The sequence below is a fragment of the Salvelinus sp. IW2-2015 genome, linkage group LG28 (genome assembly GCF_002910315.2).
Source record: "Salvelinus sp. IW2-2015 linkage group LG28, ASM291031v2, whole genome shotgun sequence".
Classification (NCBI taxonomy): domain Eukaryota; kingdom Metazoa; phylum Chordata; class Actinopteri; order Salmoniformes; family Salmonidae; genus Salvelinus; species Salvelinus sp. IW2-2015.
Window position 1 is genome coordinate 2,901,464 of NC_036868.1, and position 22,500 is coordinate 2,923,963.

Genomic DNA, 22,500 nt, shown 5'->3' on the forward strand with positions numbered 1-22,500 from the left:
GATGAGGAAGGAAGAGAGACTGATGAGGGAGGGAGGAAGGAAGAGAGACTGAGGGAGGAAGAGAGACTGACACAGAGAGGGGGGACGAGAGACTGATGAGGGAGGAAGAGAGACTAACACAGAGAGGGGGGACGAGAGGGAGGAAGAGAGAGATACAGAGAGTGAAACTGAGACCTGAATTCAATCAATCAGTTAAGAATATTGTCAGAGAGGGTTTCTGAAGCTAGGTTTCACTAGCTAGGTTTCCATCCAATAGCCAACGGTCTTTCATGCAAATATTCAAAAATTCGCATAAAAATTTGCATTTTCCTTCCAGAAATGTTTCCATCAAATTAAAAATAACTTCCATGTACCAAATAAAAAAATAGAATTTAAATCTGCTCCATCGCATTTTCAATTGTACTGATGGTTTTGTCACAAAATATTTAGCGTTATATAGCGAATGTGCCCACTCTGGTCTTGGCACGTTCGCTCTAGCTAACAGCTCACAGATACAGTGATGGTATAGCCTACATGATGAGACTATTATAGACAGAATAGCAAGATTATTTTTATTTGTCAAACAGCAGCCAAGCATCGATCATCATGTCACCAGAATAAGACCCTGGATATTTATTGGAAAGGAGCATCAAGTTCATCACCGTGCACTTTCACCACCCTGTGAAGTTCARCACCGTGCACTTTCACCACCCTGTGAAGTTCATTATAACTTATTTCATCTGTAGCCTAATAAACTGCATGCTTTCCTGACAACTCGTAGTGGGAGGACCASACACCACGTCATCGCGTTAGTCCAACTTTACTTTCATATGTTGTTATATCAAAATTTGCCCATAAAGGCGATTCCACCGCCATTTCTCGCATTACTAATTTTACAGACACAAAAAGATCCCACTTTGTCTTGTGTATTTTGATTTTGCTGACATTTGGAAAGTTTACCGGAAAATGTGCTTTTTCCATCAGGCTTGTTGTGACTTTTTTTTATCCAGCATGTACTTTACTCGCATGAAAAGACCTACACACACACACACAGTACTTGGAGTGTCTGTAACGCTGACCTGTCCTCTGCTGCCTCCTACAGCTGGAGGAGTCCAACCGCACCCTGACAGTGGACGTGGCCAACCTGGCCAATGAGAAGGAGGAGCTCAATAACCAACTGAAGGAGATGCAGCAACGTGGAGTCAACCTCCTCTCATTGTCTAGACCCTCGCCCCTCCACTCATTGTCTAGACCCCTCGCCCCTCCTCTCATTGTTAGACCCCTCGCCCCTCCTCTCATTGTCTAGACCCCTCGCCCCTCCTCTCATTGTCTTATGACCCCTCGCCCCTCCCTCATTGTCTAGACCCCCTCGCCCCTCCACTTCATTGTCTAACCCCTCGCCCCTCCACTCATTGTCTAGACCCCTCGCCCCTCCACTCATTGTTCTCGACCCCTCGCCCCTCTCATTGTCTAGACCCCTCGCGCCCCTCTACTTGTCTAGACCCTCGCCCTTGTGCTCTGAGCCCCGGTTCACAGTGGCCAGAATGTAACAGAGATGTTATGAGAATGTTTGGTATTGGTTTGGTGATGCTGTGTGTTGTCCAAAACGTTCCAGGGATGTTGTGAGAATGTTTGGTATTGGTTTGGTCCACAGAGCTGCAGAAGGCCAGAGAGGAGGAGAGACAGATGAACTGTGTGAAGATGTCCTTCGAGAAGCAGCTGCAGACGGAGAGAACGCTCAAGATTCAGGTGACAGACTGGACGGATGAGACTGGACAGATGTGTGTCACCTGTAAACTAGCTGGCTAGTGAGCGCTAGCAGCCATCTTGCGGTGACATCACCTGCCCTGAGACCTGTAGTAGCGCCACCCTAACCCTCCTAAGACGATGGCTGTGTCTGAAGTCTGTCTTGCCTACTACTTACTGAAACTACATCTGTACATTTTAGTCATTTAGCAGACGATCTTATCCAGAGCGCTCGTTACAGTAGTAAGTTACATACTGTGTACTAATAGTACTACATACTATTTAGAATGTACTGTTTAGTAAAAACAGATGAGGTACGCAACAAATATCAACATACTAGGCTCATCCATACTGAGAATGCGCAAATACATTGATTCCCGCCAATAGTTCATTTGGATACAGCGCGTCATATCTGATTATCAGATGTTCTTCCTCAATAGTGTGCAGTGAATTCTACTAGATGGAAATTAATATATGACATCCTGGCATTTAAAGCATCATCTTTTCTCAAAATGTCACTTTCTATAAAATTCTATATTTTCACATACCCAAAATGCTTACTATTTAGACAGCAGGTATAGGTATTTGAACACTGCCCATGTTATTGGTAGGCTAATGGTTAGCATAAAACGCTAGCACCTGGAATACAAATGATGGTTGTGTTCATGTCCTGGGTTCAGCAGGACCGCGACAGAACTCCAATGTTACATAGTATGCATCCATCTGTTGATTTAATATATAGGGTCAGATGCCTCGTCCCGGACTAAAAGGCATACTCAATAGAGAATCTCCATGTCATGTGTTTGTTTTGTTCCAGGACTAGGCTGAATTGTGTGTCAGAGAAACCAGCCCATAACGTGTTTTTCATTGAGAATATATATTGCAGTGTGCTGTACATTCCCATAATATATTGTGGACTGTATATGTCCACCAGGCGATCAACAAGCTGGCCGAGATCATGAATCGCAGGGAGACGTTGCGTACGGGTCACAACCGCGACGACACGCTGGACGTGCGCAGGAAGGAGAAGGAGAACAGGAAGCTGCAGCTGGAGCTGAGGTCAGAGAAGGAGAAACTCAACTCCACCATCATCAAGTACCAGAAAGAGATCAACGACATGCAGGCGGTCAGTCTAAAACACAACCTTATGCTAACCATCACACAACCACAACCTTATGCTAACCATCACACAACCACAACCTTATGCTAACCATCACACAACCACAAATGTATACTAACCAAACCACAACCTTATACTAACCATAACACAACCACTAACAGGCAGTCAGTCAGTACAACCATCACACAACCACAACCTTATACTAACCATCACACAACCACAACTTTATACTAACCAAACCACAACCTTATACTAACCATCACACAACCACAACTTTATACTCACCATCACACATCCTCTTTAACAGGCAGTCAGTCAGTCCAACCTATTGCTGAGCGATTTAACCAACGTTTCGTAATTTGACCAATGTTTTTGTTTTTGTGAGTCCAACGCAGCGTTTGTCTAGAGAGAATTCAAGTCAAGAACTTTATGGGGGACGCTGAGTTGAAGGGAGTTGTAGTTTTCATAAAGCCGAATATTCAATCTACGTGGCAATTAACTACAATGACCATAATCTGCCTATTTTTTCCGTCTCGGACAGGAGACAAATGTCCAAAATAAACCCTAAGCGTTTCTATGGGTTTAATTTGGACCTAAGCTTGTRGCCTGCCTTCCTGCCTTTGGGACAACGACTCCCTTTGTTAAGGCGGAGACATGAGCATCTAGTCATTATATACAGATCTCTGGACGGATACACTTTTACGCCTGCTACGTTAGGTTAGATACACACAAATGAGGGAGGAATGTACACAACACAACAGCGAGAGGGACAGAGACCGTTTGTGAAAGTATGTCTTATCTACTTTGGGAAAAACGAGTCAAATGATTTTGTCAGACAGCTCTGCAGCATGCTTAGGCAGGCTAGCTAAGTAGCATGGCTAAAGGCAGGTCAGTATGGAGAACACAGATAACTGGCTGGCTGCTACTGTCTGAGCAGCGATGAGATGATGACTGAGGAATGAAAAAGAATCAAGTTGTTAATATAGTAATATACACAACTGAACTGTTTTATTATTTCATAGTCATTTCCTATTTTTCTGTTGATGTCTACTCGGTGTTAACCTGATAGAGACAATGGAATATTTTCAATGTTTTGGAAATTGAATGTTCACTATTTGTGGCTTTGGAATTTCCATGACAAAGCTCTAAAATCATTGTCATGTCATTATTTTAAATGAATTTAATGTTAAAAAAATGTATTGAAATCGATAACCGTGATACTTTTTTAATAACGGAAACCACCTGAAAAAGCACWAATTGTTCAGCACTAGTCCAACCAAAACGCAATCACAATGTTAAACTCAGCATCACACAACCACTTGCTGCTGTGAACATTTCACTGTGAGAGCATCTCACATGTTGTTGTTATTATTACTAGGTAGTGCTGTGGGGAATGAGGCCAGTTGGCTGTAATGGCCTCCCACAATTACATCCATATGAAGACACCAGTAAATCCAACCTAACTGACATTCTTTCAGCTAAATTCAAAAGTGTGTATTTCCACCTCCAGGTGATATCGGACGAGAGCCAGGTGCACATCGAGCTGCAGATGGCCTTGGACAGTAAGGACAGTGACATCGAGCAGCTGCGCTGTCAGCTGACCTCTCTGAGCGTCACCTCCATGGACTCCACCAGTATCAGCAGTGGTAACGACCTGGACATGGACGACAGCGGTTACCCAGGTAACAACACTTTCAACACCCCTCACTTTAACAACCGAGTCAAAACACTGAGCACCCGAGTCAAAACACTGAGCACCTAGTAATTTAACACTAATTGTTCGTCAATCCTCCCCCCATCTCTGTGCTGTCTCTTTCCACAGTATTTATTCTCCTCTATCCTCCCCTATCTCTCTGTCTCAGCACAATGTCCCTCACACGTTTATTTCTTCTCTATCCTCCCCTATCTCTGTCTCAGCACAATGTCCCTCACACGTTTATTTCTCCCCGTCACTCCTTTATGGCCTTTCCCACTCCTTGTTCCACTATTCCTAAACCTCTGCTTTAAGATACACCTGTTATTCCTTATTCCTGCCTGTTTTCCCTTCATCCTTTTTCTCTACCTCTCTCTGTCTCTGTTGTGGCTGCGTAGTGCACATCACTCACTCTCAGACCTCTGAGTCCATGTCCTTCCACTACCAGCGCACGCAGAAATCTGTCAGCGTTGCCACCCGGCCCTCCTTCAGAGTATCTCACCCTCTCTTTGAGGAGGAGGAGGACGATGAGGAGTATGAAGGAGATGATGGGCGGTTAGAACATGGCCGCCAACCTTTGGCCCTCACCTATGAGCAGGCGCCCCCAGAGCCTGACCGCAGTGGTGCAGGTGAACCCGCATGCTGGTTCAAAGTTCAAACACAATGCAGCTACTCGCCAAAAATACGCACCTTCTCTCTTTCTCGCCTCGGCTGTCTGTCTAACACTAGTGACAGTGGCTTTACTCGGCTGTCTGTCTAACACTACTGACAGTGGCTTTACTCGGCTGTCTGTCTAACACTACTGACAGTGGTTTACACGGCTGTCTTGTCTAACACTACTGACAGTGGCTTTAACTACGGCTGTCTGTCTAACACTACTGACAGTGGCTTTACTCGGCCTGTCTGCCTAACACTAGTGACAGTGGCTTACTCGGCTGTCTGTCTAACACTATGACAGTGGCTTTACTCGGCTGTCTGTCTAACACTACTGACAGTGGCTTTACTCGGCTGTCTGTCTAACACTACTGAACAGTGGCTTTACTCGGCTGTGTGTCTAACAGTACTGACAGTGGCTTTACTTGGCTGTCCTGTCTAACACTAGTGACAGTGGCTTTACTCGGCTGTGTGTCTAACACTACTGACTGGCTTTACTCGGCTGTCTGTCTAACAACTAGTGAACAGTGGCTTTACTCGGCTGTCTGTCTAACACACTGACAGTGGCTTTACTCGGCTGTCTGTCTACACTACTGACAGTGGCTTTACTCGGCTTGTCTGTCTAACACTACTGACAGTGGCTTTACTCGGCTGTTTGTCTAACACTACTGACAGTGGCTTTACTCCGCTGTCTGCCTAACAACTAACTGACAGTGGCTTCTAACTCGGGCTGTCTGCCTACACCTATGATAGCTGGCTTTACACGGCTGTCTGTCCAACACTACTGACAGTGGCTTTACAGTGCTACTAATACTGCTTGGTGTTTTGCAGCTGTGTGCGGAAAGTCGCAGCCTAACATTTTGTGGCCCCTGTTAACCTTGAGTTGACTCAAACTATAGTATGAGGACTGTCCAGACTTTTTTCCTGTTGGAATGGATCCAGTGTAGGGTTCCTGAGCTGTATCTGAAATGGTCCCCTATTCCTTATATAATGCACTTCTTTGACCCATAATGAGTGCACAATATATGGGGTGTCTTTTTGAAGCAGCCCTGCTTTGTTTCAAGCACAATTGGTAGGTGATACCAAAATACAATTGCAAGGAAGTCATGTAAAAAAACAAATATATAGAGATAAATGAATTGGCTAAAGGGCATAATCTGATGCACGCAATGTGTTTGTTTTGACAACAGGGGTTTAACTTGTTGAGACAACAAAGTGTGCCGTGTGGATTGGCTCATAACCTCTGCTACTTCTCTGCAGTATGGAATATACTGGAATAGTGTATTGCTCTTCTTTGCTAATGTAATTCCTTTTTCCTGTATGCAAAACAGATACCAGGCTGGAGGGCTGGCTGTCACTTCCTGCCAAGAATACCAAGAGGTTTGGATGGGATAGAAAGGTATGGTGCTCCCTCGGGCTCCGCCTATCCTTCTGCTAATGCAGTCCTGGGTACTAATAGTATTTGAAATGCTTTATCTGCGATCGATTGAGCTCCCCTGGCTCAATGGGAACAAGTGGAATAGTCCCAAAAGTGTAAACGATGCCCATTTAGCACTCCAGGCAGGCTCAATCAAACACTCTAAAGTATTCAAAAGAAAACAAATACTATTTGAACCCATGTCTACAGACGTTGATATTTCCCCAGCAATTGAGATGATAAAGTGTGACTGTTCTCTCTCTCTCTCTGACAGTATGTGGTAGTGAGCAGTAAGAAGATTCTGTTCTACAACAGTGAGATGGACCGAGAGCAGTCCAACCCCTTCATGATCCTAGACATCGAGTGAGTGAAGACATCCACATTCTTATATGGCTCTGTCTGCTCCCAAATGGCAACCTATTCCCTATATATTGAACTACTTTCAACTAGGGCCCATAGTGCACTCGTTTTAACCAGAGCCCTATGTAGCTAATAGGGTGCTATTTGAGACGAAGCCTCTGTTTTCGTCCCATGAATTCCTATGGCCTCTGCTGATAAAGACCAACTGCTTGTATTGAGATGCCTATCATAACCTTGTTCATAACCTTGTTCTTTCCTCCTTGCAGTAAGCTGTTCCACATCCGACCGGTCACTCAGACAGACGTGTACCGCGCTGACATCAAAGAAATCCCCCGGATATTCCAGGTAACATAACTCAGACACAAAGTTGAGCCAAGCTGTCCTGGACTGGTTTTACATTCCTCTATGTTTTGAGCAGTAGAAAAACTGTTAATGGTGAATTTCACTTCTCTCATCCCTCTCTTTTCTGTCTTCCCTTTCTTCCCCCTCACAGATTCTGTACGCCAACGAGGGCGAGAGCAAGCGGGAGCAAGAGTTTGCGGCGGATCCCCTGCCGCTGACAGGCGAGCGCTCGTCCTTCGTCAGGCACAAGGGTCACGAGTTCATCCCCACGTTCTACCACCTGCCGTCGAGCTGCGAGGCGTGCACTCGGCCCCTGTGGAACGTGTTCAAGCCGCCGCCCGCGCTGGAGTGCCGCCGCTGCCACACCAAGTGCCACAAGGACCACCTAGACCGGAAGGAGGAGGTCATCGCCCCCTGCAGGGGTCAGTAGAGGGCAAAGGTCACATCTTGTAGGGCCATGGTTCAAATACTGTTTGAAATCATTCAACAATAAAAAATCTTAATCATTTGCCCTATCCTGCTTTGAGCGCCAGATGGATGGAGTTTGCACATTTGGGACTATTCCATTGGTCCCATACCGCCAGGCAAGCTCAATAAAACAATGATTTCAAATATTATTTTAACCTTGCTCTGCTAGGTTTAGAGGAGGGAAGGGTTGAATTTCATGTCACAGGAATTTTTGAAAAACAGTCTTAGAATGTTAGTCTCTACTAGTATTGTTAACCAATGTACAGCACAGTTCATAATGGTATTTTCTACCTGAGTGTATTGACTAACCTTAACCCTCGTCCCTCCTCAGTAAACTATGACATGTCCACGGCCAAAGACCTGCTCCTATTGGCCGGCTCTCAGACAGAGCAGAAGAGATGGGTCAGCCAGCTAATCAAACGCATCCCCCGGAAACGCCCCGCCCCCATTGCAGCCTCCGCTGCCCAAGCCCCCGAGCCATCCTCTCGCTCCTCCCCACAAGGCTCCCCACAAGCCTCCCCACAAGCCTCCCCCCGCAATATCCCACAACGCTCCCCCCCGCAACTCCCTAGCCTTTCCTAGCGCCCCGCCCCCCCCTCCGCCGCGGCCCCCCAGCGCCCCCCGGCCGGCCCCCCCCCCCGCAACTCCCCCCTCGTGGAGCCATCAGGTCCAGCCCAGCCGCCAGAAGACTCAGCTTGAAGGGAAGCCCAGGTGAGACTATGGGTGGGGTTTGACTAGGAACTGGGAATCTTTCAAATGTTGTGTAGTGAGTGTACTTGTCAGACTATTCATTCTAGGAACTTTCCACAGTAATCACATAATGGTTTATGTTGTCTTTTAGACCAGAGTTATCTTGTTTAGCTTCATGCCAGTTTATGAGCTAATAAGTAACTTATCTTATAAATGAATCTGCAATCATGGCATAATGTTCTTGCTGTTGCTTGAGTCTTTTATGGACAATACTTATTCCAAACTGTCACATAACTCTGTGCCGGTTTCCCCAGACAAAGATTATGCCTAGTCCTGGACTTAAACACACTTTCAATGGAGAATGTCAACACCCTATACCTTCACAAATAACCAAAGCCAAGTTGGTGTCATCAGTGTGAGGTTTCATCATTCACCTTAGCAATGAAATACGAAGGGTATAGAAAGCTTCAGAATGCCTGGAAAACTCATTTACTCACTAGCCTCAGCTAGCTCCTAACTCACTCTCTCCTCACTGGCCACTCTTAGTGCTGGCCCATGCTCAGAATCATCCTCCAACTGACACTTGACTCCTCACCTTTGACCCTCCATCATACTAGTGCTAATCACTCTGCTAGACTGTAAGTAGCAGACCCCAGTCAGTATTGTGTGTGACTGTCTGTCTGCTGCCAACTGCTGTCATGTCATCTCTACTAACCCCGTACCTCTCTCAGCCGCTCATCCATGTCATCTCTACTAACCACTACCTCTCTCAACCGCTCAGTCCATGTCATCTCTACTAACCACTACCTCTCGTCAGCCGCTCATCCATGTCCTCTCTACTAAACCACTACGTCTCTCACCCGCTCATCCATGTAATCTTACTAACCACTACTCTCTCAAGCCGCTCATCCATGTCATCTCTACTAACCACTAATCCTCTCTAGCCGCTCATGCCATGTCATCTCTACTAACATTACCTCTCTGCAAGCCGCAATCCATGTCATCTCTTACTACACTAGCCTCTCTCCAGCCGCTCGCATCATGTCATTCTACTAACCAACTACACTCACCCTCTGCCTCATGTCATGCATCTCAAAGGTAACTGTAACAGCGGCCTGACCGCATGTCCGTTTCTCTAATCTAGGAGTGAACGGATCGGTGTGTGTAATGGGCGTGGACGAGGGGAGTTTGGACCATCATTTCCTTACACCAGAGTCTTTTTCATCCAATGAAAGGTACAGTTAGGGCAGAAGAGGGTAGGAATCAGGAATTGCTTCTACTGTGGAAGTGTCTGACCTAAAAACATGGTGCCTTAAAATGCTGCCATGGACTGTACACAAAGTCCCTTTCAGGCCAATGGGCTGACACCAGGGGCTGCTCCCTCTACCAGTTTCAGATTGCTTGTTGATTTTGAGAAGCCTGAAGACTGGCAGTTGGTCGTTGGGAGATGTCGATGATGAATGATGAATGAATGATGTATGTCGGCTTTGAGGAAGTGAGGGTAACTTCAGCAGTGGTGCTTGGGAAATGTATTTTTTGTTGAGCCTTGAGGCCTATGCATGTTGGTGGCTCATTGGTAAGGGCATGTCGTAGGTTAGTTCTGGGAGAGGGATACAGACTAAAAATGTTGCACTCATGTCAGTGTAAAGTCGCTTTGGATACAAGTGGTCTATCAATGGCATACCGGTATTATCACTGATTATGCATGTTTTGTGTGATTTCAAATAGGGGCAGTTAAATACAGAATTGATTGCCAGTTAACTGGTTGGGTTGTGTAGAGCTTTCTGATGGCAGTCACTGAGTTGGACATTCAGTATAATAATATAATATCTGCTGAGAACCCACCACGCAGTGTCTGCAGCCAGTGTGTTAGCCCAAGAACCCACCACAGTCAGTGTTCTGCCGCCAAGAACCCCACCACAGTCACGTGTTCTGCCCAAAGAACCCACCACAGTCAGTGTTCTGCCCAAGAACCCACCACAGTCAGTTGTTCTGCCAAACCCAGTTAGTTCCTGAAGAACACCACCAAGTCCAAGTGTTCTGCCCAAGAAACCCACCACAGTCAGTGTTCTGGCTGAAGAACCCACACAGTCAGTGTTCTGCGTGACAGAACCGCACCACAGTCAGTGGTTCTGCTGCAAGATCCACCCACAGGCAGTGTTCTGCTGAAGATCCCACCACAGTCAGTGTTCTGCTGAAGATCCCACACAGTCAGTGTTCTGCTGAAGATCCCCACCACCAAGTCAGTGGTTCCCTGCTGAAAGATCCACCACAGGCAGTGTTCTGCCCAAGAACCCACACACGTCAGTGTTGCTGCGCAAGAACCCACCACAGTCAGTGTTCTGCCCAAGAACCCACCACAGTCAGTGTTTCTGCCGCAAGGAACCCACCACAGTCAGTGTTCTGCTGAAGAACCCACCACAGTCAGTGTTCTGCTGAAGAACCACCCACAGTCAGTGTTTCTGCTGAAGATCCCACCAACAGGCAAGTGTTCTGCTGGAAGATCCCACCACAGTCAGTGTTCTGCTGAGTCCCCACCCAGTCAGAGTGGTTCTGCTGAAGATCCCACCACAGTCAGTGTTCTTGCTGAAGATCCCCCAACAGCTCAGTGTTCTGCTGAAGATCCCACCCACGGCAGTGTTAATGTTTGTGTTTGATTTTGTCAGAAGAACTTCTTTAAAAATCTTTGTTTAGTTGCAATGCTGTGTGCTGCTAGTTTTGTGTGATGGCTGGTGTTTGTTTTAGCTGTTTGGGGTGGTATCGTGTGTGGTGTTGATGGCTGGTGTTCCTGTTTGTGTGTGTGGTGTTGATGGCTGTGGTTTGTTAGCTGTTTGTGTGTTGTGGTGGTGGCTGTGTATGTGTGTGTGTGTGTGTGTGTGTGTTGTGATGTGTTGTGTGTGTGTGTGTGTGTGTGTGTGTGTGTGTTAGCTGTTTGGTGTGTGTGTCGTTAGCTGTTGTGTGATGTGTGTTAGGCTTGTTTGGTGTGTGTGTGGTGTGTGTGTTAGCTGTTTGGTGTGTGTGTGTGGTGTTGTGGCTGTGTTCTGTTAGTCTGTTTGTGCTGTGTATGTGTGTGATGTGTGATGTTGATGGCTGTTTGGTGTGTGTGTGGTGTTGATGGCTGGTGTTTTGTTAGCTGTTTGTTGTCTGTATGTGTTTTTCACGCACTCTTATGTGAATAATCCGACTTCCTCTAGCAAAATGCCATATGAATGAATGTATTTTCTCTCTTCACAGTTTACCTCTATGATACAAAGATGTGCTGAATCCTCTCACATCATGTGGACTTTGACTGGAGCCTGAACACAGTGGAACCTATACATCTACTTTGCCTTTTCAGAGACAAAGGCAGTGTCTCAAATGGGGCCCTATTCCCTACATAGTGCACAACTTTTGACCAGGGCCCATATGGTTCTGGTCAAAAGTAGTTGCACTATATAGGGAATAAGGTGCCATTTTGGATGCAACCAAAGACTGCAAAACGCCAGATATTTTAGGAAAGCGGGTCAGGTTAACGTTGCATTCATGTAAGGACTGCAGTCGGACTTGCATATGTCTCAGTAAACCAAATGGTTTCGCCTTCTACAGTATAGCCTGGTCCTAGCCTTCTACAGTATAGCCTGGTCCTAGATCCGTTTGTGCTGTCTTGCCAACTCCATTGCTGTGCTGTTGTCATGCCAATAGCAAGACGGCACAAACAGATCTGGCACCAGGCTTCATACACTATGCATGTCACAGCAAGTTTGAACAATTCCATGATTTCATGGATCGAGAAAATGAAATACTTTGCAGGTCGCTCTAAAACTGCCTTATTTTATAAATGTCATGATGAAATACATACAGACCTAGCCATATATTTGCCTGTGTCTTTACATGCCTGGGTGATCCTCATAAGCTATATAATTAGATGGGTCTGTATTAGGTATGTGTGTATATAGGAATACGTGTTCTGTCAGTGTATTATTGCCACAAAGATACAGTACCAGTCAAAAGTTTGGACACCTACTTATTCAAGGGTTTTAATTTATTTTTACTATGTTCCACATTGTAGAATAATAGTGTAGACATCAAAACTATGAAATAACACATGGAATCATGTAGTAACCAAAAAAGTGTCAAAATGATTCTTTAAAGTAGCCACCCTTTGCCCATTCTCTCAACCAGTTTCACCTGGAATTCTTTTCCAACAGTCTTGAAGGAATTCCCACAATCTCAGCACTTCTGCGGTCCAACTCATCCCAAACCATCTCAATTGGGTTGAGGTCGGGTGATTGTGGAACCCAGGTTATCTGATGCAGCACTCCATCACTCTCCTTCTTGGTCAAATAGACCTTACACAACCTGGAGGTGTGTTGGGTCATTGTCCTGTTGAAAAACAAATGATAGTCCCACTAAGTGCAAACAGGATGGAATGGCATATCACTGCAGAATGCTGTGGTAGCCATGCTGGTTAAGTGTGCCTTGAATTCTAAATAAATCACTGACAGTGTCACCAGCAAAGCACCATCACACCACCTCCTCCATGCTTCATATTGGGAACCACACATGCGGAGATCGCAAAATTTGGACTTATCAGACAAAAGGACAGATTTCCACCGGTCTAATGTCCATTGCTTGTATCGCATGGCCCAAGCAACTTTCTTCTTCTTATTGGTGTCCTTTAGTAGTGGTTTCATTGCAGCAATTTGACCAGGAAGACCTGACTCACGCAGTCTCCTCTTAGCGGTTGATGTTGATGTGTTTGTTACTTGAACTCTGTGAAGCATTTATTTGGGCTGCAATTTCTGAGGCTGGTAACTCTGCTGCAGAGGATAAGTTCATTAGAGGTAACTCTGGGTCTTCCTTTCCTGTGGCGGTCCTCATGAGAGCCAGTTTCATCATAGCGCTTGATGGTTTTTGCACTTTAAGAAACATTAAAAGTTCTTGAAATTTTCCGGATTGACTGACCTTCATGTCTTAAAGTAATGATGGACTGTCGTTTCTCTTTGCTTATTTAAGCTGTTCTTGCTATAATATGGACTTGGTCTTTTACTAAATAGGGCTATCTTTTGTATACCATGTCACAACACAACTGATTGGCTCAAACGCATTAGGGAAAGAAATTCCACAAATTAACTTTTAACAAGGCACACCTGTTAATTGAAATGCATTCTAGGTGACTACCTCGTGAAGCTGGTTGAGAGAATGCCAAGAGTGTGCAAAGCTTTCAAGGCAAAGCGTGGCTACTTTGAAGAATCTCAAATATTAAATATATTTTAATATATTTTAATTTGTTTAACACTTTTTTGGTTACTACATGATTCCATGTGTTATTTCATAGTTTTGATTTCTTCACTATTATTCTACAATGTATGAAAAAGTTTAAATAAATGAAAACCCTTGAATGAGTAGGTGTGTCCAAACTTTTGACTGGTACCGTATGTGATAGTTTTATTTTTACGAAAACGAAATATTTCACTGCACATATTTTTCCCTGTAATGTTACAAGATAGGCTATGTATAAAAAATATTATTTTAAAGCGTGAAATCTGAGGTTAGTCTACAATTGATACTTAGATGAGTGTATTACTTCATTCAAATCATGTTACATTATCAGAGTAAAGTGTTTGTAGCCTAGTCCAAGGTCTGTTTGTGCTGTCTTGTCAACAACACCAACCAAAGGGGCAAAACGGCACAAACGGATCTGGAAACAGGCTAAAGTGTTTGTCTTTATGACCGAATAAGGTGAACCATGAAGTACAATATGGGAATATTCTTCCGCAGTCACCCCAATGGACGCTGATCCTGGGTCAGTTTTGTATTTACCCCACTAATGGTTAAGGTTAGGATTGGGGGAGGGGAAGCTGATCCTAGATCTGTACCTAGAGGAGACTTCACCCCATCAGTTTTCAGGCTTCAGTAAACAATGCTGACCATCAGACAGAACTGGAACAATATATTTCATATTTATGTTCTATATCACTGCCTGTCTACTACATGGCTTGTTGGAAAAAATCTGAATAAATACTGTAAGACGGAGAATATTCTTTATTGTGTGTTTTACTTGTATTGCTCATCATTTTGGAAAAGTGAAGACTTTTTTTTCTTTTCTTCAAAGGGTTGCTTGAATACCATGTTCTGGGACCAAAAGACCAGTGGATAAGACCTTGTTTGTGGTTTCACAAGTCAGGGACATTTTGCAAGTGAAAATGGTAGTTTTCTTTATTGGACAGTCCAGTTAGTCCCTCCATGTGTCATTCTGTGTTCTTCTGTTTGCTGCCTGAAGAATATGACTCAGGTGACTGACAGACTCATCTCCAAAGCTCATTCCACCTTTTTGACATCTCTTCTGTAGTGGAATATCATGGCCAGCACAAATCCATTGAGTGATGACAAGACCGCGAACCGGGTGAGAACTGGAAGAATCAAAGAACCAAAGGCCACAAACTGATCACTGTGGGCTCACTTCCTAATGTTTATAACTTCTTTTGAGCTTTCAGAATGTGATCTATTGCATCGATCAGACTAAGCCATAGAGTTGGGTAAAGGACGCACTTGGCCCAAAACCCTGTTTCAGCAAAAGTATGAAATGAACTCTAGTACATCTCTATGGACTAAGATCACATGTTGATTGCCAAGTCTCTACAAGGTAGGCAGTAGATACTGACCTTGTATGTCTGCTGTTGTCATGATTGTAGTGAACATCCTCGCTGAAACACAGAGGATTTGAGTGTAAAAACACGCACAAACAAACCCTCAAAACAGTCAATGATATCTCCATTACTGTATTAAAGGGACAGTTCACCCAAATTACAAAAGGGTGAACTATCCCTTTAAGCATTCAGACCCCCACAATACAACATGACCAATGGAAGAGGCCTACTGTTCTAGTACCAAACTGGTGGTCAGATTCTCTACTCTTCAACCTGAAGTGTACACCTGTTCACTCCTCATGGATTTAAAAGCAGTGGATTGGATGTAAGTATTGGGAGTTTCCATCATTTCCTTACACCAATCCATTCTTTGTAAATACATGAAGGGGTGTGAACAAGTGCACACTTTGAATGGTAGAGGAATTGGACCACAGTCTCTCCCCCTCCCTTGGCTTGGTACTCACCCAAGCAGGTGTAGCAGGATATGCTCCAGGCGAGGGCACTGACCCCGGAGGAGTCCTTGGACTGGTACAGGCACTGGGCGGAGGCAAACTTACTGCTGGCGCTGATTAAGGTACAGAGGCTCTGAAGGGGTAGAAACAGGACAAAGAACACACATGAAGATTAATTATTATTATTTTTACCTTTATTTTACCAGGCAGGTCAATTAAGAACAAATTTGTATTTACCAACTTGTAAGTCGCTCTGGATAAGAGCGTCTGCTAAATGACTTAAATGTAATGTAAATGTACAATGACAGCCTGATTTAAGCCCCACTGGGTAAGACCGGAGGGCAGATCTGTCCTAACGCACCTGATTCAACTAAGGGCTTGATGATTGGATGATTCAAGTGTGTTGGTCTGGAACAAAAGCCTGCACACCCACTGTGGGCCCTCAGAAACAGGATTAAGGCCTATACACAAGTCACCTAACAGCTGAATGATTTCTGGAGCATCTATATGGGCCTTATAAACAGTTTATGAATCCTTCACTAAGCCTTACAAGTTGTAGTTTGTTTAAAGTGGGACCTAACATGCTATACTTACCATAGCCAGATCAATAATCCAATCTTGTAGTGTGACAAGTTTCCATCCCCCTACAAATCTAGAGTGGAACATTAAAGACTACAACAGCTGACAGTGAGCAATGTTTGTCATTTCTCAGTGATTGGTTAGGCTTGTCAAAGTCAGCCGCTTGTACTCAGTGATTGGTCAGGGTTGTCATGAGTCAGCCGCTTGTACTCAGTGATTGGTTAGGGTTGTCATGCGAGTCAGACGCTTGTACTCAGTGATTGGTTACGGTTGTCATGAGAGTCAGACGCTTGTACTCAGTGATTGGTTACGGTTGTCATGAGAGTCAGACGCTTGTACTGACTCCCTCCCCTTCAACTAAAACGCAATCGCCCTCAGCAACACACACATAGCATACACGCTCTCACATCGCTCACCCTTCTCAGTGGTCTTTAATGTATAATTGTGTCTGTGAAAGATTGTAATTGGTCAAATCTACCTGGACATCTGCATTCTGATTGGGTGGAGGATACAGTGCAATGTAGATCAAGCTGTGCTTGGCTTTCCCATTGTAATAGAGGATGAGCAGAAGCAGGACGGTGTCTAAAACAAAAATACAGTGTGCTTCAATTTACACCTCTTAGTTAAATGCAACAGACTTGTTAAAGGGGGATTTCAGTAGTTGATGTTAGATGATTCTTCACCCTGTAACTAGTCTATGGGAAGGATAAAAAGTAACCCATGGTTCAGATTTCATTAAACTGCCACTACAAACTTCTGCTAACTTTAGCCACTTCTAGCTGGCTATCAATGGTATAGTGTCAACCATGACAATTTTCTAAATATCATGGCCAAACCAACTGAATTATTTGACATTAAAGATGATTTTACCATTTTTGTAACGTTGCACAGTTGCCCGTATTACTCCCATAGAGTTTTAGCTAGCTGTGGCTAAAGTTAGCTTAAGTTTGTATTGGCTGTTAAGGATCGGACCTTTTTTCTCCCAATTTTTGACTAAAATGACATACCCAAATCTAATTMCCTGTAGCTCAGGACCTGCAGCAAGGATATGCATATTCTTGATACCATTTGAAAGGAAACACTTTGAAGTTTGTGGAAATGTGAAATGAATGTATGGATAATATAACACATTAGATCTGGTAAAAGATAATACAAAGAAAAAAACATGCTTTTTTAATTATTATTTTTTTCATCATTTTTGAAATGCAAGAGAAAGGCCACAATGTATGTTTCCAGTTTAGGCGCAGTTAGYTTTTGGCAACTAGATGTCAGCAGTGTATGTGCAAAGTTTTAGACTGATCCAATGAACCATTGTATTTCTGTTCAAAATGTTGTATCAAGTCTGCCCAAATGTGCCTAATTGGTTTATTAATATATTTTCTAGTTCATAACTGTGCACTCTCCTCAAAAAATAGCATGGTATTATTTCACTGTAATAGATACTGTAAATWTGACAGTGCAGTTAGATTAACAAGAATTTAAGCTTCTGCCCATATCAGATATGTCTATGTCCTAGGAAATGTTCTTGTTACTTACAACCTCATGCTAATCACATTAGCGCACATTAGCTCAACCGTCCCGCGGGGGGGACACCGATCCTGTAGAGGTGTTTTAAGAAAAACAAACCACGGATTACAGTTTCTCCTGGTCCATATACTTTCAAGATGAAAAAACATTAACATCAAGTTGTAAAATACTGAAGTTCACCTTTGAGGATCTTCTTCTCTGTCACACACACAATGCTCTATTTTTATATATTTCACTCAGAACACACACACACACAAGGAAGAACACCCTTTCATGACTAATGCCATGATAGCATGAGTCATTGCACATGATAGCATCATCTTGTGCAACATCACCTTGGGCAATGAGTATCGGGTACTCCAGGAACGTGGAAGATGGTGCAGCATGGTGAATCTGGTAGGTGACAAACACGACATATCTGGAATGGAAGGACATGCAGGCAGACAGACGGACGGACAGAGAGCGGGAGGGAGAAACAGACAGACAGGACAGAGACAGACAGACACAGAGTAACGTTGCAGACAGACAGACAGAGACAGACAGACAGACAAACAGAGAGGCAGGCAGACAGACAGTGCATTTAGATGCCAGTACCAGCAGAGTGACCAGACACACAGGCTGCCTGTATGCCAACACACTAAATCACAAAACTGTACTGCAGGGAATTAGGATTAGGGGAGTCCGATTTCTGTAGAGCAGTATGTTGTACTGTAGTGAAGTCAGGAGGTAGTCCTGACCTGGCCTTGAACCCGGGACATTTAGACTGTCAACCCAACACCTTAGCTATACATCTGAATCCGAATCTATTGACGAGATAGCTAGGTGTTGGGTTAGGAGTCGCCCTTGCCTTTCCCCTTGCCTTTACCATGCTGCCAACTGACACCCTGGTTCCCCTCACCCCTTTCTCCCAAAGTCAGACGCTCCCCATCAGTCTGTACCCCATCCATTTCCAGTTGACATTTACCAGTGGGTCGAGTGACAGTGTAATGGGGCACCACAGCTGCAGCCGAGCTATACTGAGACCAGTACAGTATAGAATGCCTAGTTTAAACCKCTCCTCCCCTACATGTCGCTTCAAAGTTGATGAAAGCTGAGGAAGAATTCAGGGGTGATCAAAGTTATTTCAGAAGGTAGACAGGACTGTCGGTATAACATCTGGAAACGTTATCGGAAATGCATCTTTGATGGGTTATGGGCCTATATCTCATGAAGTATGCTTTAGAAGAAATACTAAATACATTGAATGTCATATGCTGTTCCTACTCAGAGGAGATGTTTCAAACCACTTGACATTAATTTAGTAGTTGATGGTGTAACCTGTTTTCCAGTTGATTAATAGCAAAACAGCCAGCATTGGTGCTTCCTAGTTATTACAAAAACATTGAAATGTACTAGAACCCCCCCCCCCCCAACTAAAATAAAACCCGTTGTTTTTATGTCTCAATGTATCCGTGCAAATTAGACTATGTATGCTTAAGTTTTACATAAATGTACCAATAGGCTAGTCTGAAACACAGTTATGTGAGTACAGACGTGTGGAGATGTCCCTTAACTTACCCAGTCAACTCCAACAGCAAGCCCTTCAGGCTAAATCCCTTGGAAGACTTCGCTCTTGCTACGAGAACAATCGACGGGATTTTAGACACTAAGCACAAGCAGAATGTACTATAATTTAACAAGTGTAACAAAATGTTCGAGTCGTCTACGGGTGACGTTAGCATATTGTCTTGGTATTGGGTAAAAAAGAATGATACTTGTAGTCTCCAATCACTCCCGTTAGTTGCAAGATTGACTTGACAGCGTGTAGTCAGTCTACCCTAGAGAATTGGACAGCTGGCCGAGCATTTTTCCAGTATATTACTTCAAGCAATAACCTTTTGGCCATCTCAAAGTGAGCGTTGAAGTGCGCCCCCGAATTTGTATGGCTTGGATTTCAAAGAATACGTTTTTTTCAAAGAAGCGTTATATTACATTACATGGATGACAAACTATACAGTTACAACAACAGTAGCCTATATACTGTATGTTTAGTTATAGTTGTGCTTGCTTATATGATGATCAACGAGTTTGAAAAACGTGAAAGAAATATGACACAGATGTATGTAGGCCTATTTCCCCAGAGGTTCGTGATTCACTTTTGGAACTGTTTGTTCCCGCCAAGTGCTGATCGCTCATTATTTACTCAATGATTAATGATTGTAGGGCAGGCTATCCACCTTCCTAATTCCCGTCTACAATGTTGCAACCATTCTGACTGGACAATACAAAACAGAAGGTATAATTTACAGCATCATTTTAGACGTATTATAAAACCAGGGTAAGTGAAATTTCAAAMATATTTTTATTGATCAATATGCTCATAGTTTTGGACAGAAGCCTAAGGACATGACTTTAGCCTATACTAGTGATCTAAGCACTGAGAAATGTAACCTACTGTAGTTGAAAATATCCACATGTAATGTAATCAAATCAATTATTTGCCTGGTAATAACATTATAGGCACAGCACTTTAGTAACTGCATTTGAATTGCAAAGCAATTTTTATTTCAGAAAGGAGAATAACTAACATTTATGAGCATTTCTCTCTCTTTTCCCTTGCTCAGTGCCTTAGTGATGAAGAGCTGGTTTCTCCTTCCTCTCCTGTTTCTGGCATGGTGTTGCCATGGCACCTTCTCTTGCCCAGCCCTTTGCAAATGCTACATATCCCCAAGAAAAACAGAGGTGGTCTGTAATGAAGTCCCCCTCACCCAGTTCCCCTCCTACGGTCTTCCTAGCAACACCACCTCCCTCACCATCCAGTTCACCAACATCAGCTCCATCTCAGAACAGCACCTGAGAGCCACACCCCTTCTACAGGAGCTCTACCTGTACAACAACAACCTGAGCACCCTTCCCTCAGATCTCTTCAGGGGTGTCCCTCACCTGTTCTCGGTGGCTCTCTCGGATAACACATTGGATCAGCTTCCCGCCAATGTCTTCAGCCACGCTCCGCTGCGTGACCTGGTGCTGAAGAACAACCTGATCAGCGGTGTGGATGCTGATTGGCTCCCTGACAACAGTAACCTCACCTGGCTGGACCTGTCAGGGAACCACTTGACGGCCGTACCCACAGCCCTGTTTCAGAAACTACGCCACCTGAAGAACCTTGACCTCTCCCATAACCGCCTGGAGAAGCTCCCGCCAAATTCGTTACACCCTCTGACCAAACTGGAGAGGCTGACGCTGGAGGGGAACAAACTCAGCACCCTGGACGTGTCTACCTTCAGTAACAACCTCAACCTGACACACCTGTTTCTTCTGGAGAACCGGCTTGGACAACTGCCCCCAACCCTGTTCCATGGCCTCCCGAACCTGGCGCACCTGAGTCTGAATGATAACCTGCTGAGCCACATCCCTCCTGGTCTGCTGGACCAGCTTCACTCCATTGATGAGCAGGGGTTGGACCTCACGGTGAACCCCTGGGTATGCGATGGCAAGGTGGAGTACCTGTGGAGGTGGCTGCAGAAGAACCAGAAAAAAGTCTTCCTGGCCAATGACATCAGGTGTGCCAGCCCTGAGTCTCTGAAGCAACGGTCAGTGATGTCGCTAACTGACAGTGAGCTAGGACTCTGATCCATCAAACCTTTTTCACTCAGATTATGATTTATCACTGTAACCTATCTCAAACTGTGGTCTATTGAACTCCTATCTCAAATGAATCTAAGGTAATGTTGGTCTATTGCATGTTGTGTATTTTCATCATAATTATACACACATCCACGTAAATAAAAAAGTGACCTGAATTGGAATTTTAAATGAATAATCTTGATGTCCTATCCTTGCTTTCTAGCACCTTACAGTCTGTCAGAGAGGGGTATAAATACCCCGCCAACTGGCCCCACGTCTTGACTGAATAATATGCCTTTAAGTAATTATGTCTTAAGTAAAATTGTGGTAAAAGTAGTCAGATGTTAAAGGCTTAAACACGTGCTGATATTAATCTCTGAACATAACTGAAGGAAATGCAAACAACAGTCCACCGCAGTCTCTTTGTACACATCAAAGATTTATATTTGACCTGTAAAAAATGACAAAAATAGCTGTAATTCAACTGCTAATGTACATGGTATTTTGTCGTTGTTGTGTAGAGTGCCCATGTCATGTTTTCAACTACCCCAAAAATAGTTACAGCAAAAAAAATAAGCGTATGATGAATGACTAAGAATGGAAATTCCCAGTTGCCCAGGTTTCTATTTCTTTGTTTACCTTATGCAATAAATCCACAAAAACAGGTTGTGGACTTTATCTAAACACACTCATTATTTACTCTGTCTGGTGCATAGCCTGACCCACACAAACACACACACACACACACATATTTCATATAAGGAGCATTGAAATAGTCGTAAGAGCAGATGAAACAAGCAAGCCAATGAGGGCAACAAAACACGAATGACAGCAGGACTTCAGGTAAGGTGAACTAAAGGACTTTGATTTAATTACTGTGTCTTAATCCTCTTGACAAACAATATTTTTTATCTGTATCTGAAAAAACTACAACTCAAGTTATTTGTTATGTATTATTTATGGCTTATGACTTATATCGAACATTGAAAGATACCGAACATAATAGTATCATCCATTAAAAAAACTGCATGTATAATGGACTTGATGTTACAGAGCATTAAGGAATTCCTTATGATTTACGAGTCACCTATGTCTTTTGCGTTAACATACACTTCTGCAAATATTAAATCATGTATGTTTTGAGGCCGAACTATCTTTGTTTCACAGTTTTAGAAAGATGAGCACCTGGTTCCTCCTTTCTCTGTGTGCGCTGACCTGTTGTTGCGGCCGCAGAAATG

At 43.9% G+C, this 22,500-nt stretch overlaps 4 protein-coding genes and 2 long non-coding RNA genes across 10 annotated transcripts in view; 5 read left to right on the forward strand and 1 right to left on the reverse strand.

The window, feature by feature from the left end:
• Positions 1-8,361, forward strand: part of LOC111954063 (rho-associated protein kinase 2) — a 60,150-nt gene extending 51,789 nt beyond the window's left edge. The window contains exons 24-33 of the mRNA XM_070435736.1: positions 1,082-1,175; positions 1,634-1,728; positions 2,660-2,851; positions 4,356-4,527; positions 4,937-5,167; positions 6,524-6,591; positions 6,884-6,972; positions 7,236-7,314; positions 7,463-7,733; positions 8,111-8,361. Of these exons, the coding sequence (XP_070291837.1) occupies positions 1,082-1,175; positions 1,634-1,728; positions 2,660-2,851; positions 4,356-4,527; positions 4,937-5,167; positions 6,524-6,591; positions 6,884-6,972; positions 7,236-7,314; positions 7,463-7,733; positions 8,111-8,361 (1,542 nt within the window). The remainder of the gene's footprint in view (positions 1-1,081; positions 1,176-1,633; positions 1,729-2,659; positions 2,852-4,355; positions 4,528-4,936; positions 5,168-6,523; positions 6,592-6,883; positions 6,973-7,235; positions 7,315-7,462; positions 7,734-8,110) is intronic.
• A 71-nt stretch (positions 8,362-8,432) lies between these two features.
• Positions 8,433-14,487, forward strand: LOC139023242 (uncharacterized). Its single transcript, XR_011474391.1, has 2 exons — positions 8,433-8,490; positions 11,704-14,487. It is a non-coding gene; the product is annotated as an uncharacterized lncRNA (long non-coding RNA).
• On the forward strand, positions 10,409-11,066 carry LOC139023225 (uncharacterized). Of its 2 annotated transcripts, none has more exons than XR_011474364.1 (3): positions 10,409-10,455; positions 10,778-10,925; positions 11,018-11,066. It is a non-coding gene; the product is annotated as an uncharacterized lncRNA (long non-coding RNA). The 2 variants fall into 2 exon arrangements; XR_011474365.1 differs by lacking the exon at positions 10,409-10,455 and adding an exon at positions 10,609-10,655.
• On the reverse strand, positions 14,479-19,627 carry LOC111954267 (solute carrier family 66 member 3). Of its 3 annotated transcripts, XM_023973855.2 has the most exons (7): positions 19,214-19,627; positions 17,992-18,074; positions 16,642-16,711; positions 16,145-16,202; positions 15,563-15,683; positions 15,114-15,155; positions 14,479-14,861 (listed from the first exon to the last, which is right to left on the reverse strand). In XM_023973855.2, exons 1-7 carry the CDS (start codon positions 19,375-19,377, stop codon positions 14,770-14,772), a joined length of 630 nt encoding a protein of 209 aa, XP_023829623.1. In that variant the 5' UTR covers positions 19,378-19,627; the 3' UTR covers positions 14,479-14,769. The 3 variants fall into 3 exon arrangements, with proteins under 3 accessions (XP_023829623.1, XP_023829624.1, XP_023829625.1); XM_023973856.2 differs by lacking the exon at positions 16,145-16,202 and having other exon boundaries at positions 16,608-16,711; XM_023973857.2 differs by lacking the exons at positions 14,479-14,861; positions 15,114-15,155 and adding an exon at positions 15,912-16,011 and having other exon boundaries at positions 15,598-15,683.
• A 221-nt stretch (positions 19,628-19,848) lies between these two features.
• LOC111954265 (leucine-rich alpha-2-glycoprotein) lies at positions 19,849-21,458 on the forward strand. The gene is made up of 2 exons (XM_023973851.2): positions 19,849-19,973; positions 20,260-21,458. Exons 1-2 carry the CDS (start codon positions 19,849-19,851, stop codon positions 21,266-21,268), a joined length of 1,134 nt encoding a protein of 377 aa, XP_023829619.2. The 3' UTR covers positions 21,269-21,458.
• A 533-nt stretch (positions 21,459-21,991) lies between these two features.
• LOC111954266 (leucine-rich alpha-2-glycoprotein) overlaps positions 21,992-22,500 on the forward strand; it is a 1,748-nt gene continuing 1,239 nt past the window's right edge. The window contains exons 1-2 of one of the 2 annotated variants that reach the window (XM_023973853.2): positions 21,992-22,110; positions 22,430-22,500. The exon at positions 22,430-22,500 is cut by the window's right edge and continues 1,239 nt beyond it. In XM_023973853.2, the coding sequence (XP_023829621.1) occupies positions 22,088-22,110; positions 22,430-22,500 (94 nt within the window). In that variant the 5' untranslated portion in view covers positions 21,992-22,087. The remainder of the gene's footprint in view (positions 22,111-22,429) is intronic. The other variant, XM_023973854.2, reaches the window with a different exon arrangement.